The sequence below is a fragment of the Cheilinus undulatus genome, linkage group 3 (genome assembly GCF_018320785.1).
Source record: "Cheilinus undulatus linkage group 3, ASM1832078v1, whole genome shotgun sequence".
NCBI lineage: Eukaryota > Metazoa > Chordata > Actinopteri > Labriformes > Labridae > Cheilinus > Cheilinus undulatus.
Genome location: NC_054867.1, coordinates 41,670,798 through 41,698,146, shown reverse-complemented (window position 1 = coordinate 41,698,146; position 27,349 = coordinate 41,670,798). Strand labels below are relative to the sequence as shown.

The 27,349-nt window shown below is 37.9% G+C and overlaps 2 protein-coding genes across 3 annotated transcripts in view; one reads left to right on the top strand and one right to left on the bottom strand.

Moving 5' to 3' along the window:
- The first annotated feature begins 16,447 nt into the window (after positions 1 to 16,447).
- tgm5l (transglutaminase 5, like) lies at positions 16,448 to 23,387 on the top strand. Its single transcript, XM_041783600.1, has 14 exons — positions 16,448 to 16,454; positions 16,567 to 16,749; positions 16,840 to 17,073; positions 17,473 to 17,591; positions 18,498 to 18,626; positions 19,020 to 19,197; positions 19,414 to 19,549; positions 20,398 to 20,501; positions 20,599 to 20,838; positions 20,946 to 21,002; positions 21,099 to 21,308; positions 21,408 to 21,565; positions 21,998 to 22,134; positions 23,234 to 23,387. Exons 1-14 carry the CDS (start codon positions 16,448 to 16,450, stop codon positions 23,385 to 23,387), a joined length of 2,046 nt encoding a protein of 681 aa, XP_041639534.1.
- A 2,878-nt stretch (positions 23,388 to 26,265) lies between these two features.
- The window catches only part of eya2 (EYA transcriptional coactivator and phosphatase 2), a 42,208-nt gene continuing 41,124 nt past the window's right edge, over positions 26,266 to 27,349 (bottom strand). For both annotated transcript variants that reach the window (XM_041782976.1, XM_041782977.1), the window contains exon 16: positions 26,266 to 27,308. In XM_041782976.1, coding sequence (XP_041638910.1) covers positions 27,228 to 27,308 — 81 coding nt within the window. In that variant the 3' untranslated portion in view covers positions 26,266 to 27,227. The remainder of the gene's footprint in view (positions 27,309 to 27,349) is intronic.

Below are 27,349 nucleotides of genomic sequence, written 5' to 3'. Positions count from 1 at the left end.
GAAGATCAACAGTTTTCTCCTCTTACCAAAAGAAAAAAAAAAAAAAAGAGAGATATTGTCAGATATTTTTGAAGGTTACATAACAGGTAAAAGAATAAAACTATCAAAGTATTCAACTGTTCTTTGGCAGAACATAAAAGTACAATGTGCTGTTCCAGGGATGCAATTTTTAATTTAAATGAAGAAATAGTTAATATTGAGTACAAGGTAAAATAGTACTTCCTCTACTATAGTGTGAGTATAAAGTATTAGAAATTACAAAATGTTTTTTGGTGATAAGAATGACATTTTCACATGCTCAGCAGTATTCATTTATTCTTTATCATTGATTCGTGTTTGCATTTATTGATCATGACAGTCAATAGAAACCTAATGTTTTACCAATATGAAACATCTGGAGCTAAAGAGCTGTAAGCCACCCTTTGGTTTTACTCTAATGAAATTCTGCAATGTTCTTTTAATGTTCAGTTTTCCTCTTCTGTGTGAGATGAATGATGTGAGAGACTCCCTAAAATCGCAGGAACTCTGCATCTGCACAAAAAATACTGGACTTGCATGCTGAAGTTTTTGTGAAATTAGTCATGTTTGTTTAAATGCTATGGGTGTGCCATTATAATCTAATAGTTATTAAAGGATGAATAAAATCCCATTTTAATCATGAGTGTGTTGCATTAATCATTAACTGTCTCTGTGGAACGCAACAAAATTTACATCGTTTTAATTTAAGTTAATGTCATTTATCAACAACAGTACATTTCATCTTATTCATCCACAATTGTACTAACACAGAACACAGTCTTACATCACAGAGAAAGTAGAGTATTAAATGTTAAATTTAACATAGTAGCCATAATTGCATAAAAACAAAGTATATACTAAAATTTAAAAATTACATTCGTCAACTGAAACTAAAAAAAACTAACTAAAACTGTATTGTGTGATTACAAAACTAACTAAAATGAAATAGAAAAGGGAACTGAATCTCTTTAGTTTTAACCTTTGACACTAGCATAGTGACTGACATGAATACCCAAGCCTGGACAGAGTAAAATCACCTGATCTGATTGGAGATAACTTCACACAATGGTAATTTTAGCTCTTCTTTGGTATATAAACATTAAAATTGAATAATTACACTGAAAAGTGAAGAGCCTTTTTGGGTTTTGCCCCTGGCAGGTATCCCACATTGCCAAAACTAACTCCAAAACTAATAAAACTAAACTAAAATGATGCATTTTTTGCAAATAAAAATGAAACTAAACTAACAAATCAGCAGTAAGAATGAATTAAAACTAAACTGAAATTTAAAATAAAAGGTAAAAACTAAATAAAAATTAAAATAATGAAAAATCCAAAACTATTCTAACCTTGCAGTGGGTAAACCAATACAGTCAACTGTCAGCCACCCTTTCTTGGTCCAGGACTTGCCATCCAGAAAATACTGCATCATCTCTATCCTGTATAATCAAGAATCTACCACAAACATACTGAAATCTTCCCACTTCCCCTCCAGACCAATATGTCAAATACCCCAGGGGTAACAGGCCAAATATAACCTTGTGCCACACTGCAGCTAAAAGTCACCCAAATCTGGTGATTTTTGTTCATATGTGACTCATATCTGATGTTTTTCTGACAGTATAAAACAGCACAAAACACATTGAATATTTCCTTTTCTTATCAGATTCAGGCCACTTTAATGTGTGGTACTAAATCAGATGCATGTCTGATCTTTTGGAATTTGACTCCAGTGTAAACAGCCCAAGAAAAAAAAATCAGATCTGAGCAAAAGATCAGAATTGAGCATAAAGGCCTGCAGTGTGATGTAGCCTTAGTGACCCGGGTTAACACATTTAGCAGTTTTTCATTATTTATTTATTTATTTATTTGTACAGAGATATACAGTTTTTCGTGACATAGCTATATCTTTCACAGGGAGAGGGTAAAGTACAGAATGTGCTGGTGAGGTAGGAAACCTGAAGGGCTTATAAGTGAACCTCACCTCACATTATAATCAGACTTCGTAGCAAAGAATTTCATCAAAAAGACATCAAAAAAGTCATTGTGAACGCTTCCTGTTGTGGGTGTGGCATTCTTACCAGGAGCTATGCTGGATCCATTTTCAATATTTCATCAAAAATCAAACTCAAGGAATCATTTAGCTGTCTGTTATTGTCTCGTACACAACATCATTACTGTGGCTGGATGGTAAGTCTCCCAGTATAAATCACTACTCAGTCTGAATTACTCCGATTTTCCATGTCGTGTTTCACTAATAGACCCCTATAATATAGCAGTGGTTCTCCTCTTGTCCAGTGTCAGGATTCACCACATCCTTCACGAGAAATCAAGACCACTGGAGTTAGAAAAGCAAATGTTAGGGAAACTAATGTACAAAAATTAAAGGCTGATCATCCAGTAGTCAACCTAAACTGTGCAATGTGCCAATGTGACTTCTATAAACAAGTGTGGTTTTACATTACTCTCATTTAAGTAATCAAAATGTAGATGTTGCAACCATTCTTCCTATATTCATTCTTCAAAAATGCATCCAATCCAATAACCAATACAAACCTCTCATTGCCATATAAGAAGACCTAGCCCATGCGTGTCTTGGCATGGACTGTCACAATAATTGCTCAATGTGAACTCCTACGCCACTATTCTAGAGAAAATAATTAGTGTCTAACTGCATCAAAGTCACTGGAAATCTTTTCTATGAGTCATGCTTGTTGTGTTTATACCTATGTGTTTTAATTTGTGTCTCTTTGAGTTCTACATCGTGCCAAAACGTGACCTGTGATGTGTTGCCAGAGGACTTGAGAGACATTGGAAATATCTCCAAAATGATAAAAATCTGCCCATTTTTTTTTGTGTACCTACCTACCTACCTACCTACCTACATATCATCTTTAACTGAACTGAAAACAATGGTCTGCATCAACAACAAAATTTTGGGCTGTTGCCAGAGAAACCTGGTACACGTGCCTTTGGTGGCACGTTTTTAACTGATGCCTCATCCTGCCAACAACATGACCCAATTTTTTTTCCTACATAGATTTGAGAGAGATTGGTGTGTCATCACGCAAATTCTTTTCTGGTGTTATTATTGCTGTCTGATGGCATTAATGTCAGCAGTTCAGGAAGTTGCACAAAGTCAATATAATATGAATCAATTCTGCAAACTCATACCTCATAGGTACTTAAATCTGCTGATAACATGACATATACATTTTGGCCAGGAAGACGTGAGAGGGATCGGTTCATGATCAAAAAGGTGGACGCTTTTTTGTACTAAATGTTTCATCATAGACTTCAAGGTTGTATGGTCTCTGTTAGTAAACACAATATAACCGTACATTTTTCATCAACAACCACAGAAAATAAAAGCACAAATTTTACTGTCTGGCAGATGTATATAATTTTCTAAGGCCATCCTTCCCCTCTCCCATAGGATAGAATTATTTAAGAGTCAACCAAACCAACCAACCAACAAGATATCCAACCAACTAATCAACCAACCAATTAACTACCCAATTAACAAAGCAAGCAAGCAAGCAAACAAGGAAACAACCACCCAACAAATCAACCACCTGACCAAACAAAGAAACAACCAACCGATTAACTAACCTTTTAAATAACCAACAAATGAATCAAGGAACAAACCAACCAACCTACCCACTAACCAAGCAACAAAGCAACCAACCAACAACCTAACCAACCAACCAACCTGCCAGCCAGCCAGCCAGCGAACCAGCCATCTAGCCATCCTACTAAACAACCAACCAAACAACCAATAACCAACTAATGAACTGATGTTTCAAGCCTTGAGATAATTTTAAACCATGTTTTAAATTGTACATATCGTCATTATGGCGAAGGAAACTGATTTGGATTCTGTTACTATCTTGTGGATTCATTTAGCCATGTGAGTCATGGAATTGACCTGGAGTTAAAGCAAATGTTAGGGAAACTAATGTACAAAAATTAAGGGCTGATCATCCAGTAGTTTAACAAAACTGTGCAATGTGCCAATGGATCTGTGACTTCTATAACCAAGTGTGGTTTTACATTACTCTCATTTAAAGGGATACTTCAACATTTTGGCAAATTCTCCCATTGCCATAATTCCTATAGTCTTAGTAATAGGTTTGTTTCCTTTAGTTTTCGGTGCAAGCTGTTTTTAGATCTGGGAAGACCTTTAAACCAGCTGCACCACTACCACTATGTTAGCAGATGGAATTTTTGGTTTCCCTCATCAAACTCATCAAATACACAATCCAACAACTCCAAAACGCTCTCGTGGACAAGTTGTGACCTGCACATTCTCCACGCTATGCAATAATAACGTATAATTATGTACCATTACAACACATGAAGCAAATACTCAGAACTATTTTTTGAGTGAACCACTGGGCAGAGTGACACAGTGCGGCAGCCATGTCTGGAGTGTAGTTCTGGCTTTGCATTTAACTTTAAAACATCTCCGTCCCGTAATGTTCCATGATTATTTCATAGCGTGGAGAATGTGCAGGTCACAGCTTGTCCACGAGAGTGTTTTGGAGTTGTTGGATTGTGTATTTGATGAGTTTGATGAGGGAAAACAAAAATTCCGTCTTTTAACATAGTGTTAGTGGTGCAGCTGGTTTAACGGTCCCCCCAGATCTAAAACAGCTTTACTGACAACTAAAGGAAACGAACCTATTACTAAGACTATAGGAATTATGGCAATGGGCGAATTTGCCAACATGTTGAAGTATCCCTTTAAGTAATCAAAATGTAGATGTGATATTAACTCAGTAAAACAGAGACAACAAATGGGCAGAATGATGAACCACTCCTGCTATATTCATTCTCCAAATATGCATCCAGTCCAATAACCTATACAAACCCGTCATTGTCATCTAAGAAGACCTAGTCCATGCGTGTATTGACATGGACTGTCACAATAAATTGCTCAATGTGAACTCCTACGCCACTATTCTCGAAAAAATTGGTGTCTAACTGTATCAAAGTCACTGTAAATCTTTTTCTGAAAGTTGGGCTTGGTGTGGTTATACCTACGTGTTTTAACTCGTGCCTCTTTGAGTTCTACGTCATGCCGAAACGTGACTTACAATTTGTTGCCCGAGGACTTGAGAGACATTGGGAGGCATCCATACAACTTGTGTCTACTGACAAAAATCTGCTCATAACTGACATGCTATTACAGCACTTGTTTAAAAAACATAATGTAGATAATTAGAAGCCAGTAAAAAGTTTACAGCTGCCCTAAGCTAACAGCACTGGTAATTACCAAAATCATTTTTTATGTTTCTGCAATGGTTAATACACCAGTATGTAGAAGCTCTTTAACTCAAATGATATGCTTGATAGATTTCTGACTTCTCAGAGAAGCCCAGTGTACCAGCTCAAATTTGGGTATAAAAAGGTTAATTCAGTTTGAAATTCTTCATTCCTGTTCAAAATGGTAAAACGTGGAGAGCTCACTGAAAATGAAAGTGTCTACAATAAAGCACTTCGTGATGCCGGATGGTCTCTGAGACAAATATGATAGGTGGTCTGATAAATTTGTTAAGGACTGTATATATACACACAAACACACACACACACACACACACACACATATATATATATATATATACCATTAGTCAAGCGAGGTGCAGGCAGCATGATGGTCTTGGGTGCTTTGGAGGTGGTAGGATAGGAGATTTGTAAAGAGTGGAAGGGACCTTGGGGGAAGGAAACCTATCACAAGATTTTGCAATGCAATGCCATGCCATACCCTGTGGACAGCACTTGCTAAGGGCCAATTTTATCCTACAACAGGATAAAGACCAAAAACCCACCCCCAAAATGTCAACGAAAATATTTAAAGAATAAGCAGTCAGCCACAATTCTGACTGTAATAGAGGCCAGCACAGTCTTCTGATCTGAACCCTACTGAGCTGTTGTCAGAGCAGCTTAACCATATGGTACGAAGAAGGAAACCTACGTGTTTTAATTTGTGTCTCTTTGAGTTCTACATCATGCCAAAACGTTAGCTATAATGTGTTGCCTGAGGACTTGAGAGACATTAGAATATCACCAAACTGATAAAAATCTGCCCATATTTTTACATACCTACCTACCTACCTACCTACCTATCTACATACCTATCTACCTATTATCTATAACTGAATTGAAAACAATGGTCTGCATCAACAACAAAATTTGTGGCTCTTGCCAGACAAGCCTGGTACATGTGACTTTTGTGGCACATTGTAACTGATGCCTCATCCTGCCAACAACATGACCCATTTTTTTTCCCACATGACCTCAGGGGGATTGGTGTGTCATCAGGCAAATTCTTTTCTGGTGTTATTATTGCTGTCTGATGGCATTAATGTCAGCAGTTCAGGAAGTTGTACAAAGTCAAAATAATATGAATCAATTCTGCATGTTTAAACTCATACCTCATAGGTACTTAAACCTGCTGATAACATGACCTATACATTTTGGCCAGGAAGACGTGAGAGGGATCGGTTCATGGTCAAAATAGTGAAAGCTTTTTTGTGCTAAATGTTTCATCATAGACTTCAAGGTTGTATGGTCTCTGTTAGTAACAACAGTATGACCATACATTTTTCAAAAACAACCACAGAAAATAAAAGCAAAAATTCGACTGTCTGGCAGATCTATATGATTTTTTAATGCTAACCTTCCCCTCCCCCATAGGAAAGGATTATTTAAGAGTCAACCAACCAACCAACCAACCAAGCAACCAACCAACCAAGACCCAAGCAACCAACAAGATATCCAACCAACTAACAAATCAACAATCCAACTAACCAAGCAAGCAAGCAATCACGGAAACAACTAACCAATAAACAAATCAACCAACCAATAAACCAACGAATCAAAAAACTGACCAACCAAACAGCCAAATAACGTACGAACCAACTTACCAAACAATGACACAACCAACCAATTAACCAACCATTTAACTAACCAACCAATTAATCAATGAACAAACCAACCAAATGGGCAAACAAACAACCTACCCACTAACCAAGCAACAAAGCAAGAAACCTAACAACCCAACAACCTAACCAACCAACCACCCAACCAGCTAACCAACCAACCATCTGACTAAACAGTCAGCCAGCCTACCAAACTACCAACCCACCAACCAATAACCAACTAATGAACTAGCCAAAAACTGTTGTAACATTTGTTATTCAAGAACATATCTTCTCTAAAGCAACCTGTTCCAGAACAGTATTTATCTTAGCACCTTTGCATGTAGCAGTTCTGATGTTCCAAGCCTTCTACTACATTTGCCAAATGTCTCCTTGTTACAAGTATTGTGTGCAATTTTGTCTCCTCTTGAGATAATTTTAAACCATGTTTTAAACCATGTTTTAAATTGTATATGTCTTCATTCTTGGCGAAGGAAACTGATTTGGATTCTGATACTATCTTGTGGATTCATTTAACCAAGTGAGTCATGGAACTGACCTGGAGTTAAAGCAAATGTTAGGGAAACTAATGTACAACAATCAAAGGCTGATCATCCAGTAGTTTAACTAAACTGTGAAATGTGCCAACTGATCTGTGACTTCATTGACCAAGTGTGGTTTTACATTAGTCTCATTTAAGTAATCAAAATGTAGATGTGATATAAACTCAGTAAAACAGAGACAACAAATGGGCAGAATGATGAACCACTCCTGCTATATTCATTCTCCAAATATGCATCCAATCCAATAACCAATACAGACCTGTCATTGTCATCTAAGAAGACCTAGCTCATGTGTGTCATGGCATGGACTGTCACAATAATTGCTCAATGTGAACTCCTACGCCACTATTCTAGAGAAAATGACTAGTGTCTAACTGCATCAAAGTCACCAGAAATCTTTGCTATAAGGCATGCTTGCTGTGTTTATACCTTTGTGTTTTAACTCGTGCCTCTTTGAGTTCTACGTCATGCCAAAACGGGACTTACAATGTGTTGCCTGAGAACTTGAGGGACATCGGGAATATCCAAAATCATAAAAATCTGCCCATATTTTTTGTGTACCTACCTACCTACCTTCCTACCTACCTACCTTCCTACCTACCTACCTACATACCTATCTACATACCTATCTACCTATCATCTTTAACTGAACTGAAAACAATGGTCTGCATCAACAACAAAATTTGTGGCTTTTGCCAGACAAGCCTGGTACATGTGACTTTGGTGGCACGTTGTAACTGATGCCTCATCCTGCCAACAACATGACCCATTTTTTTTCCTACATAGACTTGAGAGGGATTGGTGTGTCATCAGGCAAATTCTTTTCTGGTGTTATTATTGCTGTCTGATGGCATTAATGTCAGCAGTTCAGGAAGTTGTACAAAGTCAAAATAATCTGAATCAATTCTGCATGTTTAAACTCATACCTCATAGGTACTTAAACCTGCTGATAACATGACCTATACATTTTGGCTTGGAAGACGTGAGAGGGATCGGTTCATGGTCGAAATAGTGAAAGCTTTTTTGTGCTAAATGTTTCATCATAGACTTCAAAGTTGTATGGTCTCCGTTAGTAACAACAATACAACCGTTCATTATTTAACAACAACCACAGAAAATAAAAACACAAATTCTACTGTCTGGCAGGTGTACAGTTGCAAGAAAAAGTATGTGAACCCTCTGGGATTTCTTAGATTTCTGCATGAATTGGTCATAAAATGTGTTCTGATCTTCATCTAAGTCACAACAATAAACAAACACAGTCTGTTTAAACTAATAACGCACAAAAATGATATGTTTTCATGTTTTTATTGAACAAAACATGTAAACATTCACAGTGCAGGGTGGAAAAAGTATGTGAACCCCTAGGTTAATGACTTCTTCAAGAGCTAATTGGAGCCAGGAGTCAGCCAACCTGGAGTCCAATCAATGTGATGAGATTGGATGTGTTGGTTAAAGCAGCCCTGCCCAAAAAAACACACACACAAGTTTTGAATTTCTGTTCTCAAGAAGAATTGCCTGATGTGAACCATGCCTGGCACAAAAGAGCTCTCAGAGGATCTACGATCAAGAATTGTTGACTTGCATGAAACTGGAAAGGGTTACAAAAGTATCTCTAAAAGCCTTGATGTTCATGCTTCCGTGGCAAGACAGACTGTCTACAAATGGAGAAAGTTCAGCACATTTACTACTCTCCCTAGGCGTGGTCGTCCTGTAAAAATGACTGCAAGAGCACAGAGCAGAATGCTCAATGAGGTGAAGAAGAATCCTAGAGTGTCAGCTAAAGACTTACAGAAATATCTGACACATGCTAACATTTGTGTTGACAAATCTACAATAAGTAAAACATTAAACAAGAATTGAGTTCATGAGAGGACACCACAGATGAAGCCACTGCTGTCCAAAAAAACACATTGCTGCACGTTTGAAGTTTGCAAAAGAGCACCTGGATGTTCCACAGCACTACCGGCATAAATATTCTGTGGACAAATGAAACCAAAACTGAGTTGTTTGGAAGGAACACACAACGCTATGTGTGGAGAAAAAAAGGCACAGCACACCAACATCAAAACTTCATCCCAACTGTGAAATATGGTGGAGGTGGCATCATGGTTTGGGGCTGCTTAGCTGCCTCAGGGCCTGGACAGATTGTTGTCATTGACGGAAAAATGAATTCCCAAGTTTATCAAGACATTTTGCAGGAAGACTTAAGACCATCTGTCCACCAACTGAAGCTCAACAGAGGATGGGTGATGCAACAAAACGACGACCCAAAGCATAGAAGTAAATCAACAACAGAATGGCTTCAACAGAAGAAAATGCGCCTTCTGGAGTGGCCCAGTCAGAGTCCTGACCTCAACCTGATTGAGATGCTGTGATATGACCTCAAGAGAGCAATTCACACCAGACATCCAAATAATATTGCTGCACTGAAACAGTTTTGTAAAGAGGAATGGTCCAAAATTCCTCCTGACCGTTGTGCAGGTCTGATCTGCAACTACAGGAAACGTTTGGTTGAGGTTATTGCTGACAGAGAGGGGTCAACCAGTCATTAGCCTAGGGGTTCACATACTTTTTCCACCCTGCACTGTGAATGTTTACATGTTTTATTCAATAAAAACATGAAAACATATCATTTTTGTGCGTTATTAGTTTAAACAGACTGTGTTTGTTTATTGTTGTGACTTAGATGAAGATCAGAACACATTTTATGACCAATTCATGCAGAAATCCAAGAAATCCCAGAGGGTTCACATACTTTTCTTGCAACTGTACACCTGTCAGACAGTAGAATTTGTGCTTTTATTTTCTGTGGTTGTTGTTCAAAAATGTATGGTCATATTGTTGTTACTAACAGAGACCATACAACCTGGAAGTCTATGATGAAACATTTAGCACAAAAAAGCTTTCACTATTTTGATCATGAACTGATCCCTCTCACATCTTCCTGTCCAAAATGTATAGGTCATGTTATCAGCAGGTTTAAGTACCTATGAGGTATGAGTTTAAACATGCAGAATTGATTCATATTATTTTACTTTGTACAACTTCCTTTTTCTTGCGACTGTACATGATTTTTTAACACTATCTTTCCCTTCTCCCATAGGATAGGGATATTTAAGAATCAACCAACCAACCAACCAACCAACCAACTTAACAATCAACTTAACAACCATCAAATTAACCAATGAATAACCAACCAACCAAACAACCAACAAGATATCCAACCAACCAACCAACCAACCAACCCACAAATCAACCAACCAATTTAACTACCCAATTAACCAACCAACTAACCAAGCAAACAAGGAAACAACATCCAACCAATTCACCAATCAGCCAACAAAACTAATTACCAATTAACAAACCAACCAACTAATCAACCAAACAAACAACCAATTAACTAACCATTTAAATAACCAACAAATGAATCAATGAACAAACTAAGTGGGCAAACAACAACCTACCCACTAACCAAGCGACAAAGCAGCCAACCAACAACCCAACAACCTAACCAACCAACCAACCAACCAATCAACCAACCAACCAACCAGCCTTCCTACAAAACAACCAACCAAACAACCAATTAGTGAACTAGCCAAAAACGGTTGTAACATTTGTTTTTCAAGAACATATCTTCTCTAAATCAACCTGTTCCAGAACAGTATTTATTTTAGCACTTTGGCGTTTAGCAGTTCTGATGTTTCAAGCCTTGAGATAATTTTAAACCATGTTTAAATTGTATATGTCATCATTCTTGGCGAAGGAAACTGATTTGGATTCTGGTACTATCTTGTGGATACATTTAACCATGTGAGTCATGGAACTGACCTGGAGTTAAAGCAAATGTTAGGGAAACTATTGTACAAAAATCAAAGGCTGATCATCCAGTAGTTTAACAAAACTGTGCAATGTGCCAATGGATCTGTGACTTCCATTACCAACTGTGGTTTTACAGTACTGTCATTTAAGTAATCAAAATGTAGATGTGATATAAACTCAGTAAAACAGAGACAAGAAATAAGCAGAATGATGAACCACTCCTGCTATATTCATTCTCCAAAAATGCATCCAATCCAATAACCAATACAAACCTGTCATTGTCATCTAAGAAGACCTAGCCCATGCGTGTCTTGGCATGGACTGTCACAATAAATTGCTCAATGTGAACTCCTACGCCACTATTCTAGAGAAAATGATTAGTGTCTAACTGCAACAAAGTCACTGGAAATCTTTTCTATAGGGCATGCTTGCTGTGTTTATACCTACATTTTTTAACTCGTGCCTCTTTGAGTTCTACATTGTGCCAAAATGGGACTTACAATCTGTTGCCCGAGGACTTGAGGGACATTGGGAAACATCCAAACAACTTGTGTCTACTGATGGAAATCTGCTCATAACTGACCTGCTATTAAAGCACTTGTTTAAAAAAACATAATGTAGATGAATAGAAGCCAGTAAAAAGTTTGTCAGGTTTAATTTGCTTTTTCTTTTCTATCTATCTATGTATTGATTTTATATTTATATATACAGTGCTACACAAATTTATTAGACCACCACCCAAAGTAAGGTTTATACCACAGCTGTTAAGTTAACAGCCCTGGTAATTTCCAAAATCACTTTTTATGTTTCTGCAATAGTTAATACACCAACATGTAGAAGCTCTTAACCCAAATGATATTTTGTTAAGTACTGTATAGACCATTAGTCAAGTGAGGTGGAGGCAGCGTGATGGTCTTGGGTGCTTTGGAGGTGGTAGTATAGGAGATTTGTAAAGAGTGGAAGGGACCTTGGGGGAAGGAAACCTACCACAAGATTTTGTAATGCAATACCATGCCATACCCTGTGGACAGTACTTGCTTAGGGCCAGTTTCATCCTACAACAGGATAATGACCAAAAACCCACCTCCAAAATATCTATGACAATATTTAAAGAATAAGCAGTCAGCCACAATTCTGACTGTAATAGAGTGGCCAGCACAGTCTTCTGATCTGCACCCTATTGAGCAGTTGTCGGGACAGCTTAACCATATGGTACGGAGGAGGACTCCATCAAGCCAATCCATCTTGTAGGAGATGCTTCAGGAAGCATGGGGTGATATCTCATCAGATTACCTTGAAAAATGACTAGCATGTACAGACAAACAACCAGCTATGCTCACACTTACACCTTTGATTAATTTAGAGAGCATGTTTTTGGTCTTTAGGGGAAGCCAAAGTACTGAGAGAGAACCCATGCATGCATGGGAGAGCATGCAAACTCCAAACACAAAGGTCCAGAACCAGGATTCAAACCATAAAACTTCTTGTGGGGCTACAGCACTAACCGCTATTAAATGGGTTAAAGTGTAGCATGCCATTTTGTCTTTCTCACAGATGGTCTGTAGTTTCCTTACAAATGTGGTCTAACATTTCATTTATTTCAGTCTTTAAAACGTAGGTATGACATTTAACTCAGTGAAACAGAGACAAAAGATGGGCAGAATTAGGGTCTGCAATGATGCAAAGTCAATATGCATCCTCCAAACATGCATCCCATCAAATATACAAATCATAATATTATTAAGTGAGCATATGATTTGCAGTTTAGCTAATTAGGCTTGTAGACACATCTTAGTATTAAATCATTCAATAATTGTCCCCATGTGTCACCGGAGGTTTTTTAAAAAGGCGTGCTTGCTGTGTTTGTGCCTCTAACTCATGCCTCTTTAAGTTCTACTTCTTGCCAAAGACGTGACCTATTCTTTACTGTAGAAAGACATTATCTATGACTGAACTGAAAACAGGTTTGTCAAAGTTTGTGGGTGGTGAGAAAGAAACCAGTGCATGTGATTTTGTTGGCACGTTCTAACTGATGCCTCATCCCATATCAAAGCTTGCCAGCAACACTACCTGATTTTTTTCCAACATAGACTTAGGAGGGATTGGTTGTCGTTGGAACACTTATTTTTTAGTACATAATTTGTGCACGATTGCATCAACGTCACTGCTTCAGGATGTGGTACAAAGATGAAATACTACACAATATACACACACTGACAAAACTGTTGGTACTCTTCCACTAAAGAAAGAAAACCCACAATAGTCACTGAAATAATTTGAAATTGACAAAGTAATAATAAATCAAATTTTACTGAAGATGAACTAATGAAAATCAGACATTGCCTTTGAACTGTGGTTCAACAGAATCATTTTACAGACAACTAATGAAACTGGCCTGGACAAACTTTGTGGTACCCCTAGAAAAGACTGAAAATAATTTGAACACAGGGACATGTTAAACTGTAATCAGCATCACAGGTGTCTTCAAAGTTGTAATTACTCAGTCTGCCTATTTAAATGGTGAAAAGTAGTCACTGTGTTGTTTGATATCATGGTATGTACCACACTGAACATGGACCACAGAAAGCTAAGGAGACAGTTGTCCCTTGGGACTAGAAAGAAAATTATAGACAAGCGTGTTAAAGGTAAAAGCTTTAGGACCATCTCCAAGCAGCCTGATGTTCCTGTGACTACAGTTGCACATATTCAGAAGTTTAAGGTCCACAGACTGTAGCCAACTTCCCTGGATGTGTCAGCAAGAGGAAATTGAATGAAAATCTCAAGACTATCGAGACACATTTTGGAGTGAAATGTGCTGCCCATTGTCAAGAATCTTGGTCAGGTCATGGGTCCTCCAACAGGGTAATGGCCCAAAACACAACTAAAAACTACCAAGAATGCCCAAGAACAAAACATGCAATTTTCTGAAGTGGCCTTCTATGAGCCCTGATCTAAAGCCTATTGAACATCTGTGGCAGGAGCTGAAACATGCAGTCTGGAGAAGGCACCCTTCAAACCTCAGTCAGCTGGAGCTGTTTGCCCATGCTCAAAATACCTGTGGACAGGTGCAGAAGTCTCACTGAGAGTGACAGAAAATGCTTGATATACTATACTCTCCTAACTGCTGATTTATTGTGCTTTATTTTTCTGAAAACCTTAAAATATGACTAAGGCAATTATGCTACTAGGCTAATGATATATTACTATGTAATATCACACCGTTATTTTGGCACTCTGGCAAGAATATGATTTGGAGCCTCCATATCCCCCAACACCTTACCATCCCCTTGGAGAAAAGTAAAGTGATACAATATGATGGGACATAGAACGGCACAGGATACTTTACTACAGTAGCATTATACAATAATACAATGTAATACATTAATACTGGGGAGAACAGGGTTGGTTGTCACACAGTTGTCACACTCATTATATGTTGTCTCCCAAAATTTGGTATGGAAATTTCTAGGAATGCACAATATTATCGGTCTGGTATCGGTATCGGCAGTTATTAGCTTAAAAAGGCAAATATTGGTATGACCAGATATAGAAATTTCTGCTGATATTTACATCCGATGTTTTGCTTGTGTATTTCAGCATATATCGACTGTAAATTTTGTCCAAATATACTAATAAATGAGTGGATTTTCAGGCTGAACCAACAGACCAATGTCAGTTGAGGTCTTTTTCTTTATTTATCCTCATTCTTTCCAAAAGGACTGAAATCTCTTGTCCGAAAAGCATATTTAAATATAGGTATGGATATCAATATCTGCTAAAATGAATCTGTAAATATCAGCATATCGGAGATCAGCAAAAATCCAATATCGTGCATCCCTAGAAATTTCCAGAATTGGGACCAAAGATTACCTACATAGTCTTCTCTGGAGTAGGATAGTCTGAACTTGAGGTGAGAGTGTTTTTCATGTCAATTAGTAAATATTCAGCTCCTCAGTTTTTTTCCTTCTATGCTTTTACACAATGGGTGTATAACAAAACAACTGTTACCCTTAAATTGTGTGAAGGGAATGGTGTTGTTTAGATTGCTGGTAGCTAGCTAACTCGTTAGATGGCTGTTAGCCTTGATGCTAGCAAACTTCCCAGTCAGGGTTGGTTGTCACATTCTCTTTGGGGTTAGTTGTCACAGTCATTCAGGGAAGGTATTGGAGAAATGTTGGATGTGCAACCACACAAATTCTGATCGATGGAATACGCAGACCCTGCATTTGCCATCACTGTAACTCAGATAGTGAATGCATGTAGCCTAGTTGAGTAGGCTGTCAATGTTAGGCCTATTTGTTTTGCTCAGTATGTTGCTATAGGCCTATAGCAGTGGTTCCCAACCATTTTTCCTTAAAGCCCCCCTAATTGTTTCAAAGACAAGTTTTATGTAGGAATGACTTTTGACAAATTCACACTAGACTAAAAGTGTGACAACCAACCCTGTTCTCCCCTACTCAGCTTAAGTTTGTTTTTGACTTTCCCTCTGAAATAATTTTCTTTCAAAACCAAGTAAAATAAAAACACTCAGTCCTTATGTTAACAGAGATGAACATCACGGTAGTAAGCATGTGATAAATAATGTGTAGTTCACTTCACATTTTCCATAATTCATCATTTCTGCTTAAAAGGCAAGATTTCAAAAATTGAAACGTTTGAAGTTTGCATTTAGGAACTTTAGTTTAAGAACCATTTGGAATCAAAAACCTTTTGTGCCCAACTTGATTAAAACTGTAGATGTAGTTACACCTTGTAAAGAGTATAACTTCTTGCGCGAGTTGTCATATCTGTGATGGATAACTGCAGCCTGTTGCAGAAGTTTCCATCCACCAAACAAATGTAATCCTGTGGCTTCATTTTCATCTGTTCACATGGGTGAGTCCGATTACTCATGCAGGACCAATTTTTTTTACGTATGAACGTAAACGCCTGTATCAAAGTCAAAGAGGAGGGGTTTACGTTTGGTTCCACATAACTTGAAGGCCTTGGTAGCTATTGAGAAAAACCAGTTCACTTTCACACCACCGCCTGCTTTCAGAGGGTGGGGCAAAGCAAAGGTTTAAATAGCGGGACAGGGTGACAGAAAGGGCATAAAGAAAAAGAGAAAAGAGACACTAGCAAATGGAAGGTGAGCTCTTTTTAGTTGCTGCTCTTGTTTTCTCACTTAGACTGAATTGTTGGATTGAATCATTTTGCTTTCTCTAAAAATTTTAAACTTTTATTTCATCTTTTTTTTGCAGACTTCACAATCAAACATGTCAGCCTTGAAAGATCTGACAACATGGAGAGACATAGGACAGAGGACTTCAGCAGCTCCAATGCCCTGGTTGTGCGGAGAGGAGCCCCATTCAGAGTCACTCTGCAACTGGAGGGCCGACCTCTCAACCCCAAGACTGACAACATCAGGATCAAAGTTATGATAGGTAATTTCATACAGTTGAAATCGAAGTATAACATTAACTGTGGTTAAAATTTCCTTTGCCAACAACCATCTTCCTGTCTTCTCTCTTCAGGCCGGCTGTATGCAATAATGCCAGTCACCCTCACCAAAAAGGTTTCCCCCACCCACTGGAAAGCCTTTATGGACCCCGAGAGCCTGGACCTCATGAACCCCTCCATCTTCATCTCTTCTCCAGTCTCGTCCTCGGTGGGCTGCTACAGATTTCAGCTGTGTGTGTTCACTCAGGACAGACAGAAGAAACGTGCAGTTGGCAGATTTATCCTGCTCTGCAATCCCTGGTGTCGAGGTAAGCACGAGACAACTTGTGTTTATTCATCAGTTTCTTAAAATCCATAAAATATTCATATAACAAACCAGCTTTAAAGTGAGTAACCAAACCTGGAATATACTCCTAGATATGGTCTGTGTGGCGTAATGAGATCATGATGTTCTTCATGCATTCATCACCTTTATATGTTAGTTTTACGTGAGTCTCATTGCTACAGTAACAGTGGTGATTATATGATGGTATGAATGACTTTATGAGTCACACCTGTGAGAAAGGAGCAAACGTCTGGCTCCTACTTTACAAAAAAAGAGGATAAAGAATCATAAATATGGTCTTAAATGATCCCTGATATACAGAAGAATTGTTAGAAATATGAATGCACAAGGATGTACTGAATGTGAGATGTGTTTCTTGCAGAGGATGAAGTGTACATTCCCTTTGAAGACCAGAGGGAGGAATACATCCTGAATGACTCGGGGCTTCTGTTTATGGGGACACCTATGAACATGGTGGCAAGACCGTGGTCCTTTGATCAGGTATGACAATAAATCTGTTATTTTAAAGAGAAATATTCAATAAGAAATACAACACAAGAGGCATTGACTTGTTTCTGTGGAATTTGTTTGACTCTTGCCTTAGAAATGTATGTATTGCGGTCCTGCTGTATTCAACTTATTGTGTACAAGTTTTTCCATGTCCATTTGCAGTAGTTAACATTTTTGCCTTTAATGATGATAAAAAAAACACTCTATTGCTTCTAATGGCACTACCCAGCCAAAAGGATGACAAAATATTCTTAAAGTCCTTGTGCTTCATTTTGAACAACTTAAAGAGATGTTAATATTTATCATTTTAAAGTTTTGAAAGGGCAAATGTGCCACGCAAAGAAAGGTACAGGCATCCTGCAACATCAACCAAAAAAGGAAGCAAGTATATGTCTGTAAATAGAAGTCATAGTACACACATCAGGACCAAGGTGTGCAGGTGGTCGGCCAAAAGAAATAACTTGGAGTAAACGAGAAAATGTCTCGCTCATTGCAGATCTCCAAAATTCAGACTGAGTCTGACTGAGTCTGCTTGGTGCAAATGATTTTTGAGCGTCGCGGTTTGTGAGATGTTTCCTGTTTTTTACCAAACAGTTTATGTTTTGAAAAAGTACTTTGAATTTTGGGTAGACACTGGGGTTTCCAATCAAATTTCTAAGGTGGCCCAGCCCCCCAGGCCCCCTGTTGGAAACAACAGGGAGGCAGACAATACTGTAGGAGTTAAACAGTTTTTTTTTTTTTTAAGAAAAGTTCCCTTTTGCAATAATAAAAATGAAGGTATGCATGGTATGGTATGGTATGGTAAGGCGCTTTGTTGTAAATTAGGAGTATATTTATAGGGTATTTCTCCAGCATGACTGAATGTCATTCTCTCCTGCTGTCTCTTTACCTGTGCAGTATGAGCCTGGTGTTCTAGAGGCATGTCTGAATCTGCTCCAAGTCAGCCCACAGCACCAAAAGAACAGAAGAATGGACTACGTGAACCGAAACAATCCAGTCTACATCAGCCGGGTCGTGTCTGCCATGGTGGGTCTAAACACATACGCAACACAAAATATAAAAACACAGCATAATGTACTCTTAAACAGCAGCTTAAATCACTGTGTTTCAGTGGTTGGCTTCTTCTTTTTCTTTATTTACTCTGCATGGAAACATGAGCACCACTGCTTATCAAAACAAGCTGTGGCTTGAAATGGGCAGTTTTTCCTACATAGGAGATTTAAACACACCTGTGAAATTCTGAACATAGAGTACACTGTCATTTGAAGGTATACTGTAATCTTTACAGTGAAAAGAAGTAGCAGTTAAACTGCCAAAGTAAATCACAATCACCACAGGGGACATGTGATGTGTGTAGACCTGTTAAACAAATTCTGGGAACTAAAACATGAAGTTTTTCTTCTTTTTCTTAATGTTCAGATCAACTGTGAAGATGATCGTGGTGTTCTCAAAGGAAAGTGGTCTGGTAACTTCAAAGATGGAGTGAACCCCTCCTCATGGACTGGGAGTGGAGACATCCTGAGACAGTGGGTGGAGTCTGGTTACAGCCCGGTCAAGTACGGGCAGTGCTGGGTGTTTGCCGCTGTCATGTGTACAGGTGATTAAAAATATTACAGCCAAACTTTTGGTAAACACTCACGCAATATTCTTAGTACGGTCTTCAGGAACCAGTCTTAGACCTGTAAAATATGACGTCATATCTAATTTTATCAGTCCAGATCACAGACAGGTTAATTTTTTCCATGGTGCAATAGTCCAATATTTTCACAGCATGCTAATGTTTCTGTGCCTGTCTCCCCTTTATATCTGTTAGTCATGAGAGTTCTTGGCATTCCTTGTCGTGTCGTCACAAACTTCAACTCCGCTCATGACACCAACGACAACTTGGTGATTGAGGAGTTCTACTCTGAGTGTGGGAAGAAGCTGAACCGCAGCAGAGACAGCATCTGGTGAGTTATGATTCATACCACGAATCAGGTTTATAGAACCAGTCATGATTTTTTTTGCCTAATGTATTCCTTAGTTAACACATTTCAAGCCATGCATTTACTTCCATTAGAGAACAATATGGTATCTATTAAGCTAATATAGAGCCAGCTCAATGAACACAACACTTGAGTCTTTGACAAATTTCTCCAAGTGCAGAAAAAGTTTATCTTATCATGACAAGACGAGACATAATGTAACGAGACATAACGTAATGTCACGCAACATAAAGTAACGTAATGTAACATAAAGTAACGCAACTTAAAGTAACGCAACATAAAGTAACGCAACATAAAGTAACGCAACTTAAAGAAACGCAACATAAAGTAATGCAACTTAAGTAATGCAACTTAAGTAATGCAACTTAAGTAATGCAACTTAAAGTAACACAACATAAAGTAACGCAACTTAAGTAACACAACTTAAAGTAACGTAACATAACATAAAGCATGTGACAAAAAGTAACATAACGTAACATAACATAACGTAACGTAACGTAACACAAAGTAATGTAACATAATATGGAGTAAAGTAACATAGCAAATCCTATGTTATCACATTCTATCATTTCTTGTTGTATTAAATTGTTTTACATTAAATCACATCGTATTGGAAGGTTACTTAAAGCTGCATATAGTAACATAATGCACTGTAACATAACACCACATAAAATGACATCTCATTACATAACCTGTTGTGTTTTATTTAGTCACATCTTTTCTTAGCTTAATGGAGCCCGTCATATCGTATCACATCAACATATCATGCTGTGTGGTGTTGTTTCTCCAATAATTTATTTTTGCTTTTATAGGAACTTCCATGTCTGGGTGGAGTGCTGGATGAGCCGCAAGGATCTTGGATCCGGAGTGGATGGATGGCAGGTTCTTGACCCAACCCCCCAGGAGAGGAGTGGAGGTGTGTGAGAAGAAATCTCTCTCGTAGACATCCCTTTGCTTATTTTTTCCTGCACAAACACATCTATAACCTTTGTTTATACCTTCTTTAATCCTAGGAGTGTTCTGCTGCGGCCCGGCCCCAGTCAAAGCTATCAAAGACCGGAGTATCGAACTGCCATTTGACGTCCCATTTGTCTATGCTGAAGTGAACGCTGACGTCCACATGATAGTACTGCGTGGGGATAAGGTGCTCAGCGTCAGCAAAGACACAGAGAGGGTGGGGTCATTTATCTGCACCAAAGCTGTGGGCTACCCCAGACAACAGAACATCACCGGAGACTACAAACATGTCAGAAGTATGAGACAAACATAAAAAATAAGCTAACTTTTTTATTTAAAATGTGGATTAATGTCCACACAAGCAGAATGAGCTCACACGTGTCTTTTAATTTCTACAATTTAGGTCCATCTTCAACACTTTCATCAAGAAGTTCTAACATGTCCGGCGACTCAACTTCAAGTACAGGTAATTCAAACATCTGAATACGTCAGTAGCAGGCTGCAGCTGTTTGAAAGCACTTTATTTAATGCTGTTTTATTTCTGTTCATCTGACAGGCTGCATGAAAGACGTGTTTGTGTTCCTGACCCTGGACAAGGCTCCTGTTGCAGGAGAGCCAGTGCGCTTCACAGTGAGAGTCATCAACAAGCTGAACGCCCCAAAAATGCTGAAGGTGCATCTGAACGCCCAGGCCAAAGAGTACAACAACAGCCCCTTAGACAGCTTCTGGGAGAACCACGGTGTCATCAAAATGGGTCCCATGGAAGGTAAATCCTCTTAAATCTCATTTAGAGGCTCAAGATTTCACCCTTGCATGACTAGTGTGATTTAAATGTCTGTCTTTTCTCTGATTTGGTCTCTTACAGAGAAGGTTCTCCGGCAGCAGATCGTTCCGGCTGAGTATGAGGACGTGGTGGGAGACAATCTCATAAACCTGGCTGTGGTTCTGGAGGATATGGAGGGTATGGGGAGAGTCCTTGCCACCGAGGAGTTCAACATCGCCAGCCCAGAAATCAACATCGAGGTACTTTATGAAACAAAGACTTTCTGGTTATTACTATTAATAGTTTTGATTCTGGATTAAAAAGACTTACAATGTTGAGCATTCATCCTCTCCAATTTGTGATGTAAGAGATTATCCTATCCACCCAGCTATAACATCAGTTATACTATTAAATACTAATGTCCATACTTTTATATCATATATTTCCCTCTAAACAAAGGGATTATAACAAGATTAGGTAAGATAATCTTTTTAAATTAATGAGGTGAATCCCAGTCAGGGCACGATTGATTTCCAGTGTGGGCCCTAATGCCATGAACACCTGTCTATCTTTCTTATGTCACTTTAGACAAAAGCCTCTGCTAGATTATGTTGTATTATCAAAGCCATAAAATGTCTTTAGAGTTTGGTTTACCAGTGGTTTCATTTTATTGACCTATATTTCTCCTTCAGATCGCAGATGAAGACCGCATCATACCAAACAAACAGCAGACTGCCACCGTGACCTTCACTAACCCGTTCTCTCACCCTGTGAGTGGAGTTCTGACCATCACCGGGGCCGGGCTCATCCAGGGAAAACTTCACTACAGGTAACGACCCCCATCCTTTGTCTTTTTTATGTACGTATTGAATGCGTCACGTGTCAGGCACCTGTATGATTTACGCACATCAGTGCACAGTGACTGAATAAAAGAATGAAGGAGTGTCAGTGTCAGCAACATGACAGGACAGTGTGTCTTTGACGAGGAATGAAGGCTTGTTACATTTCTTTGTTCTATTTATGCTCTTGTTTGATGTCCACAGAGGTGCGGCTAGGACAAACAACAAAATGTTCCAGTGCTAAGCATGAAAAGAGACTATAATTATATCATTACTATAATTACAATCACGTTTTATTACCATAAGCAGGGTAAGACAAAGAGATAGCCTTTCAGTGTGAGCTAGGTTGAGTAATATATGTGGGAATATTTTTCTCTTAACTTTCATAAATAAAGGTCTCACAGATTACTTCAACATCAAGAAAGTAGGTTAAAGCCATTAAAGGGGTCAATTTCAGCCATTTATGATCACTGCAGTCATTTCAACTTCAATCTGATATCCAGAAATTATTATTAAACACTTTGGTGGAAGCATTTAAGTCTCATCTGATCAACTCTTAACATTTAGTGTCAAAAATAACAAAATTTCTTCAGATTTAATGGGGTCCTTGCCTCTAGATCAGCACCTGGGCCCTTGTTATAATCCACTTAGTTTCAACTTAACTGATCCCTCAGTGGGAAACTGGTTCTTGTATTTTAGGGCTGCCTAAATATGAATGCCAGGAAAAAAAAGTTTGGATAGATTTAAAAAATATATATGTGAATGCAAACAGAAAAGCCATCTCTATATTCTTATATATTAGATTTAAATGGACAATGTCAAGAAATTCTAATGTGGACAATCTTGTATATATCCACATTTATTTATAACTCTAATAGCTCATTTTATGCATTATTATAGGGTGTTAACTTGTGTTGGAGGTTGTTATAAATTCCAGCCCAGAATGAGATATACAATGCATCACAAGTTAGCAGCACAATATCTAAAGGCAGTTCTTTTTCTTAATAAATCCTTTGTTTTTATATTTGATGTTGTTCTTTAAAGTGTGTTAACTTTAATGTACTTTATCTTCTCTTTCTCGTCATGCAGGATGCCTCCTCTGTGCCCAGGTGGAGCAGTCGAGCAACGAATCACCTTCATCCCAAGCAAAGTGGGAACAAAGATGCTGCAGGCCAGCCTGTCATTCTCCAACATGAACTCCACCATCAGAGGCTACAAGATTGTGTCTGTCCAAAGAGCCTAAATCCTGTGTTTGTTTTTTATGTGTGTGTGTGTGTTTTTTTGTTGTGCCTTTTATTGGACTCCAGGGGTCACTGTTGGAAAAAAAAAAAAGCTACACATTTCTGATGTTAAGTTTCTTTTTCTCAGGAATATCTTTGTGTTAGTTTCGAAAATGTAAGTCTTCCACTTTCAGCAGGAATATGAAAATATCAGCATCAAGCCATTATGTTTTCTACTGCTGTGTCCACATCAATGTGAATGTAAATACTATTTATTTTCTTTGCTATTTATTTTCGATTTGTGTCTTTGAGCAATCATAAATCATCACTATAATGGGGATAATGCCAGAATCTTTCTTGAAATACACAACCTGCAAGAAAAAAACAAGAATTTCTGTGCTTTTTCCTTTGTTGAAAAATAAAGAACATAATTCAAACTCTGCTGTTTGAATATAATTCAAACTCTGCTGTTCTCCAGGTTACTTTCTTTATATACTCACCGATCACTTTATTAGGTACACCTGTTCAACTGTTCATTAACTGCTCATTAGACACAGGGTTCCTGCAGATCCTTAAAAACTCCTAAATTGGACTTTTCAATTTAAGGCCATAAAGCATTTTACTTTAACTAGTGAGAGGTGTTCAATTTTAGAAGGCAATTTGATTTGGAGGTTTTTTATCCAGTCTTTTTTTCTGTGTGCATGTATTCAATTTTAATTGTTCTTTTTTGAGCATATGCTTGTTGTGCATGTTATGATAAATATCCCCATGCCATATATTGATAGAAAAGAGGTCATAAATGATCAAATTTGGGTATTTTTGACCAAAGAATTGAATTGTCCTCTATCAATTGACATTTCATTAACAGTACATTATGCCAGGTAATTTAGCTCTATATGGAGTACCACGAAATCTCACATGCCTTTTATTTTTGCCACAAAAAAACTTTTCTCAGCTCAGATCTTAAAAATGTTTGAAAAAGTCTGAAATTTGACTGTTAAACTTGTGTGGGAACCCACTAGAAGATTGGAAAAACATCACCTGATCTGATGAGTCTTAATTTCTGCTGCAACATTTAAATGGAAGGGTCAGAATTTAGCATACCATGAAAGCCTGCCAGGCTACCAACATCTGTATGTAATGGTTGTATGTTGTCCTTCACTTGACATGTTCTGTCTTGCATCACTTAATAAAAATAATAATAATAAAAAAAGAACCCCTGGTCTTGACTCTGTCTACATGCCTGAATGCTTGGGATGTGCAGTATCATCTCTTCCTCAACACTTAGATTGAAATTTAAAATGGGATTATGGGGAGCACCAGTAGTCGAGTGTCTAAGGCATGCACTATGTATGCAGGTGACCCAGGCTCGAATCCGGCGCGTGGCACCATTCCCTGCACGTCTCTCCCCAGTCCCCCACCTCCAACTCCATCCACTGTCCTATCTAATAAAGGCAAAAAGGCCAAAAATAAATCTTTAAAAAAATAAAATGGAATTATTGTTTTAAGTCCCTCATCTTTATATTTTTCAACAAACACAAGCATTGAGTTGTTCTTAGTGATATCCAACAAAACTATGGCTAAAAAAAAAACCTTATTATGATTATTTTGACTCATGCTGCACATTGAATGTGATTTGTTGTATTGAAGGGTTTATTTGAGGGCTTTATTCAGATAGAAAAGCTGAAGTGAGACAGGAAATATGGGGAGAGAGAGTGGGGGATGGCATGAACCAGACAAAGCCGAGGTCAGGAATTGATCCTGAGACCAGCGCGATGAGGACTAGAGCCTCCGTATATGGGAACCTGTTGTACCAGCTGAGCTGAACCAGTGCCCAGGAGTGGTCATTCTCATTTTGATCAAGAAAAATATAAGAATAAGGAAAACAGGATTTTTCAAACTTGAATGATTACATGATGTATAATATGTAACATCTCTGCTGCCAAAAAAAAAAAAAAAAGTGGTATTTTGCCACATTTCAGGTTAAAGAAATATTGCACCTTCTGTAATCTGACAATTGTAGAGGACCATATTGCAATTTATCAAAATTTCAATTAATTTCCCAGCCCAAACTATTGGTATCAGAAGATATGCAAATTTAAATTTTTACAACTGATATTTTGTCTATAGATATCTGCCTGTATTAGCTGTAAATATTGACCATATGAACAAATAAATTTCTGGAGTGTTAGGCTGGACTAACAGACCTACATCAGCTTAAGTCTTTTTCTTTATTCATCTTCACTCCCTACTTTTTAAGGACTGAAATTTGTTGATTTTTCATCCTGAAACTTTAAATCGTGTCTGGAGTTTTAAGGTATGAGCTAAATTGAAATATCAGTGGTTAATATCATTTTGTAAATATCGGCATATCAGATTTCGGCAAAAATCTGATATTGTGCAACCCTACTTTTAAATGTCTGCACTAATAAGCAGATCAACAGGTGTACCTAATAAAGTGATCAGTAAGTGTATGGCTACACCGCAGTTAATAGTGATTTTTTTTATGTTCATGTGACTCTTATCTGATTTCTTTCTGACAGTGTAAACAGTACAATCTTGATCTTTCAGAATCAGATTCAGGTCACTTTATTATCTGGCTTTAAATCGGAAACATATCTGATCTTTCAGAATTCAGATAAAAGATCAGAATTGAGCATTAAGGGCCGTGGTGTGAACGTGGCTTTGTGTTGTTGCAATACTTCTTCTAACCCAAAGGGGGAGACCTTTCCTTAAAAATATTTCTTTTGCTGTGAGGCCACCTGAAAACTGAGCGTGCCTCACACACGAATCATTTATCACTAAACAGTTTGTCATTTGATATAAACCCACGCGGCTTCATTCCCCTCTGGGACGACTCTTTAAATCAAATGAACCTCGACACACATTTTCACCCACAATGCAATTAATTTATTTTTATTAATCTATTTTAACTGTCTGTCAAAACAAAGGGACAATAAAGCATTATATACAGATCATTGCTAAGCTGACAGGCAGTGTGGTCGGCACATGCACGACCAAAACAGTTCATCTATATTACAAAGAAGTTATTAGAAAATTAAACAGGACAGGAGAGGAGTTAAAACATGAAAACATTTACAACCAGGCATCTAAAAGAAGGACTGGAACCTCAGTTGATAACACAGAATCATCAACAAAACCTCTTATTAAAGCATCTTAACAGGAACAGATTTTTGGTCTTTGAAGATTTTTTTAAGCTGGGGGCTCTTATGCTGCATATTGTTTTGAGCTAAACCAGTAATAAATAGATCACATTTTAATGGTGAAATACATCACATTATTTTTAAAGGTTGTAACCTATGAGGAGAATATTACATGAAAATTATGTAGCAATGTGTCTAGTCAATGTGGAAAAATGGTGAAGTCTCATAATAAGAGGCATGGAATAATAAACAACAATTTAAGTTTTTCATTCATGCAGCCTTACAGTACACACTGTGTTTGTTAGAGATTTTATATTCAGTGCATCACCTTTTTTGCATAAAAAAGTGGAACACATTTCAAAAAGTTGAGATGAACTGATTAATAACACTAAAAAACATATCTGCAGTATTAACTGTAGTTCCCTGGAGTTAGTAGTGAAGTTTTGGTCCTTTATGTCACTTTGGTTTCTTTTTTTTATCCCTTTGGCATCTTTTTTTATGCAGCCCTGCATCTAAATCCTCACAGTTCCTTTGGCTGTGGTGTAAAAATGTCCACCTAGCTGCTCCAAAGAAATCACCAAATCCTTAAAAAAGCAACCCTGACTCTGAATCAGTCTCTTTTGCTGCTATGAGCTGCACTCAGGAGTTCAGGATTCTCGATTCAGGCTGAAAGAGCATGAGAGAGACAGCTGGCGCCCTCTAGAGGTAATCCAGCTCCAGTGCATGGCTCAGAGCCTCCAGATCAGCCCGACAGGAAACCCTCCAGAACGGCATGTTCTTCTGCAAAAAGAAGAATAAATATTAAATAAACATTTAAACAT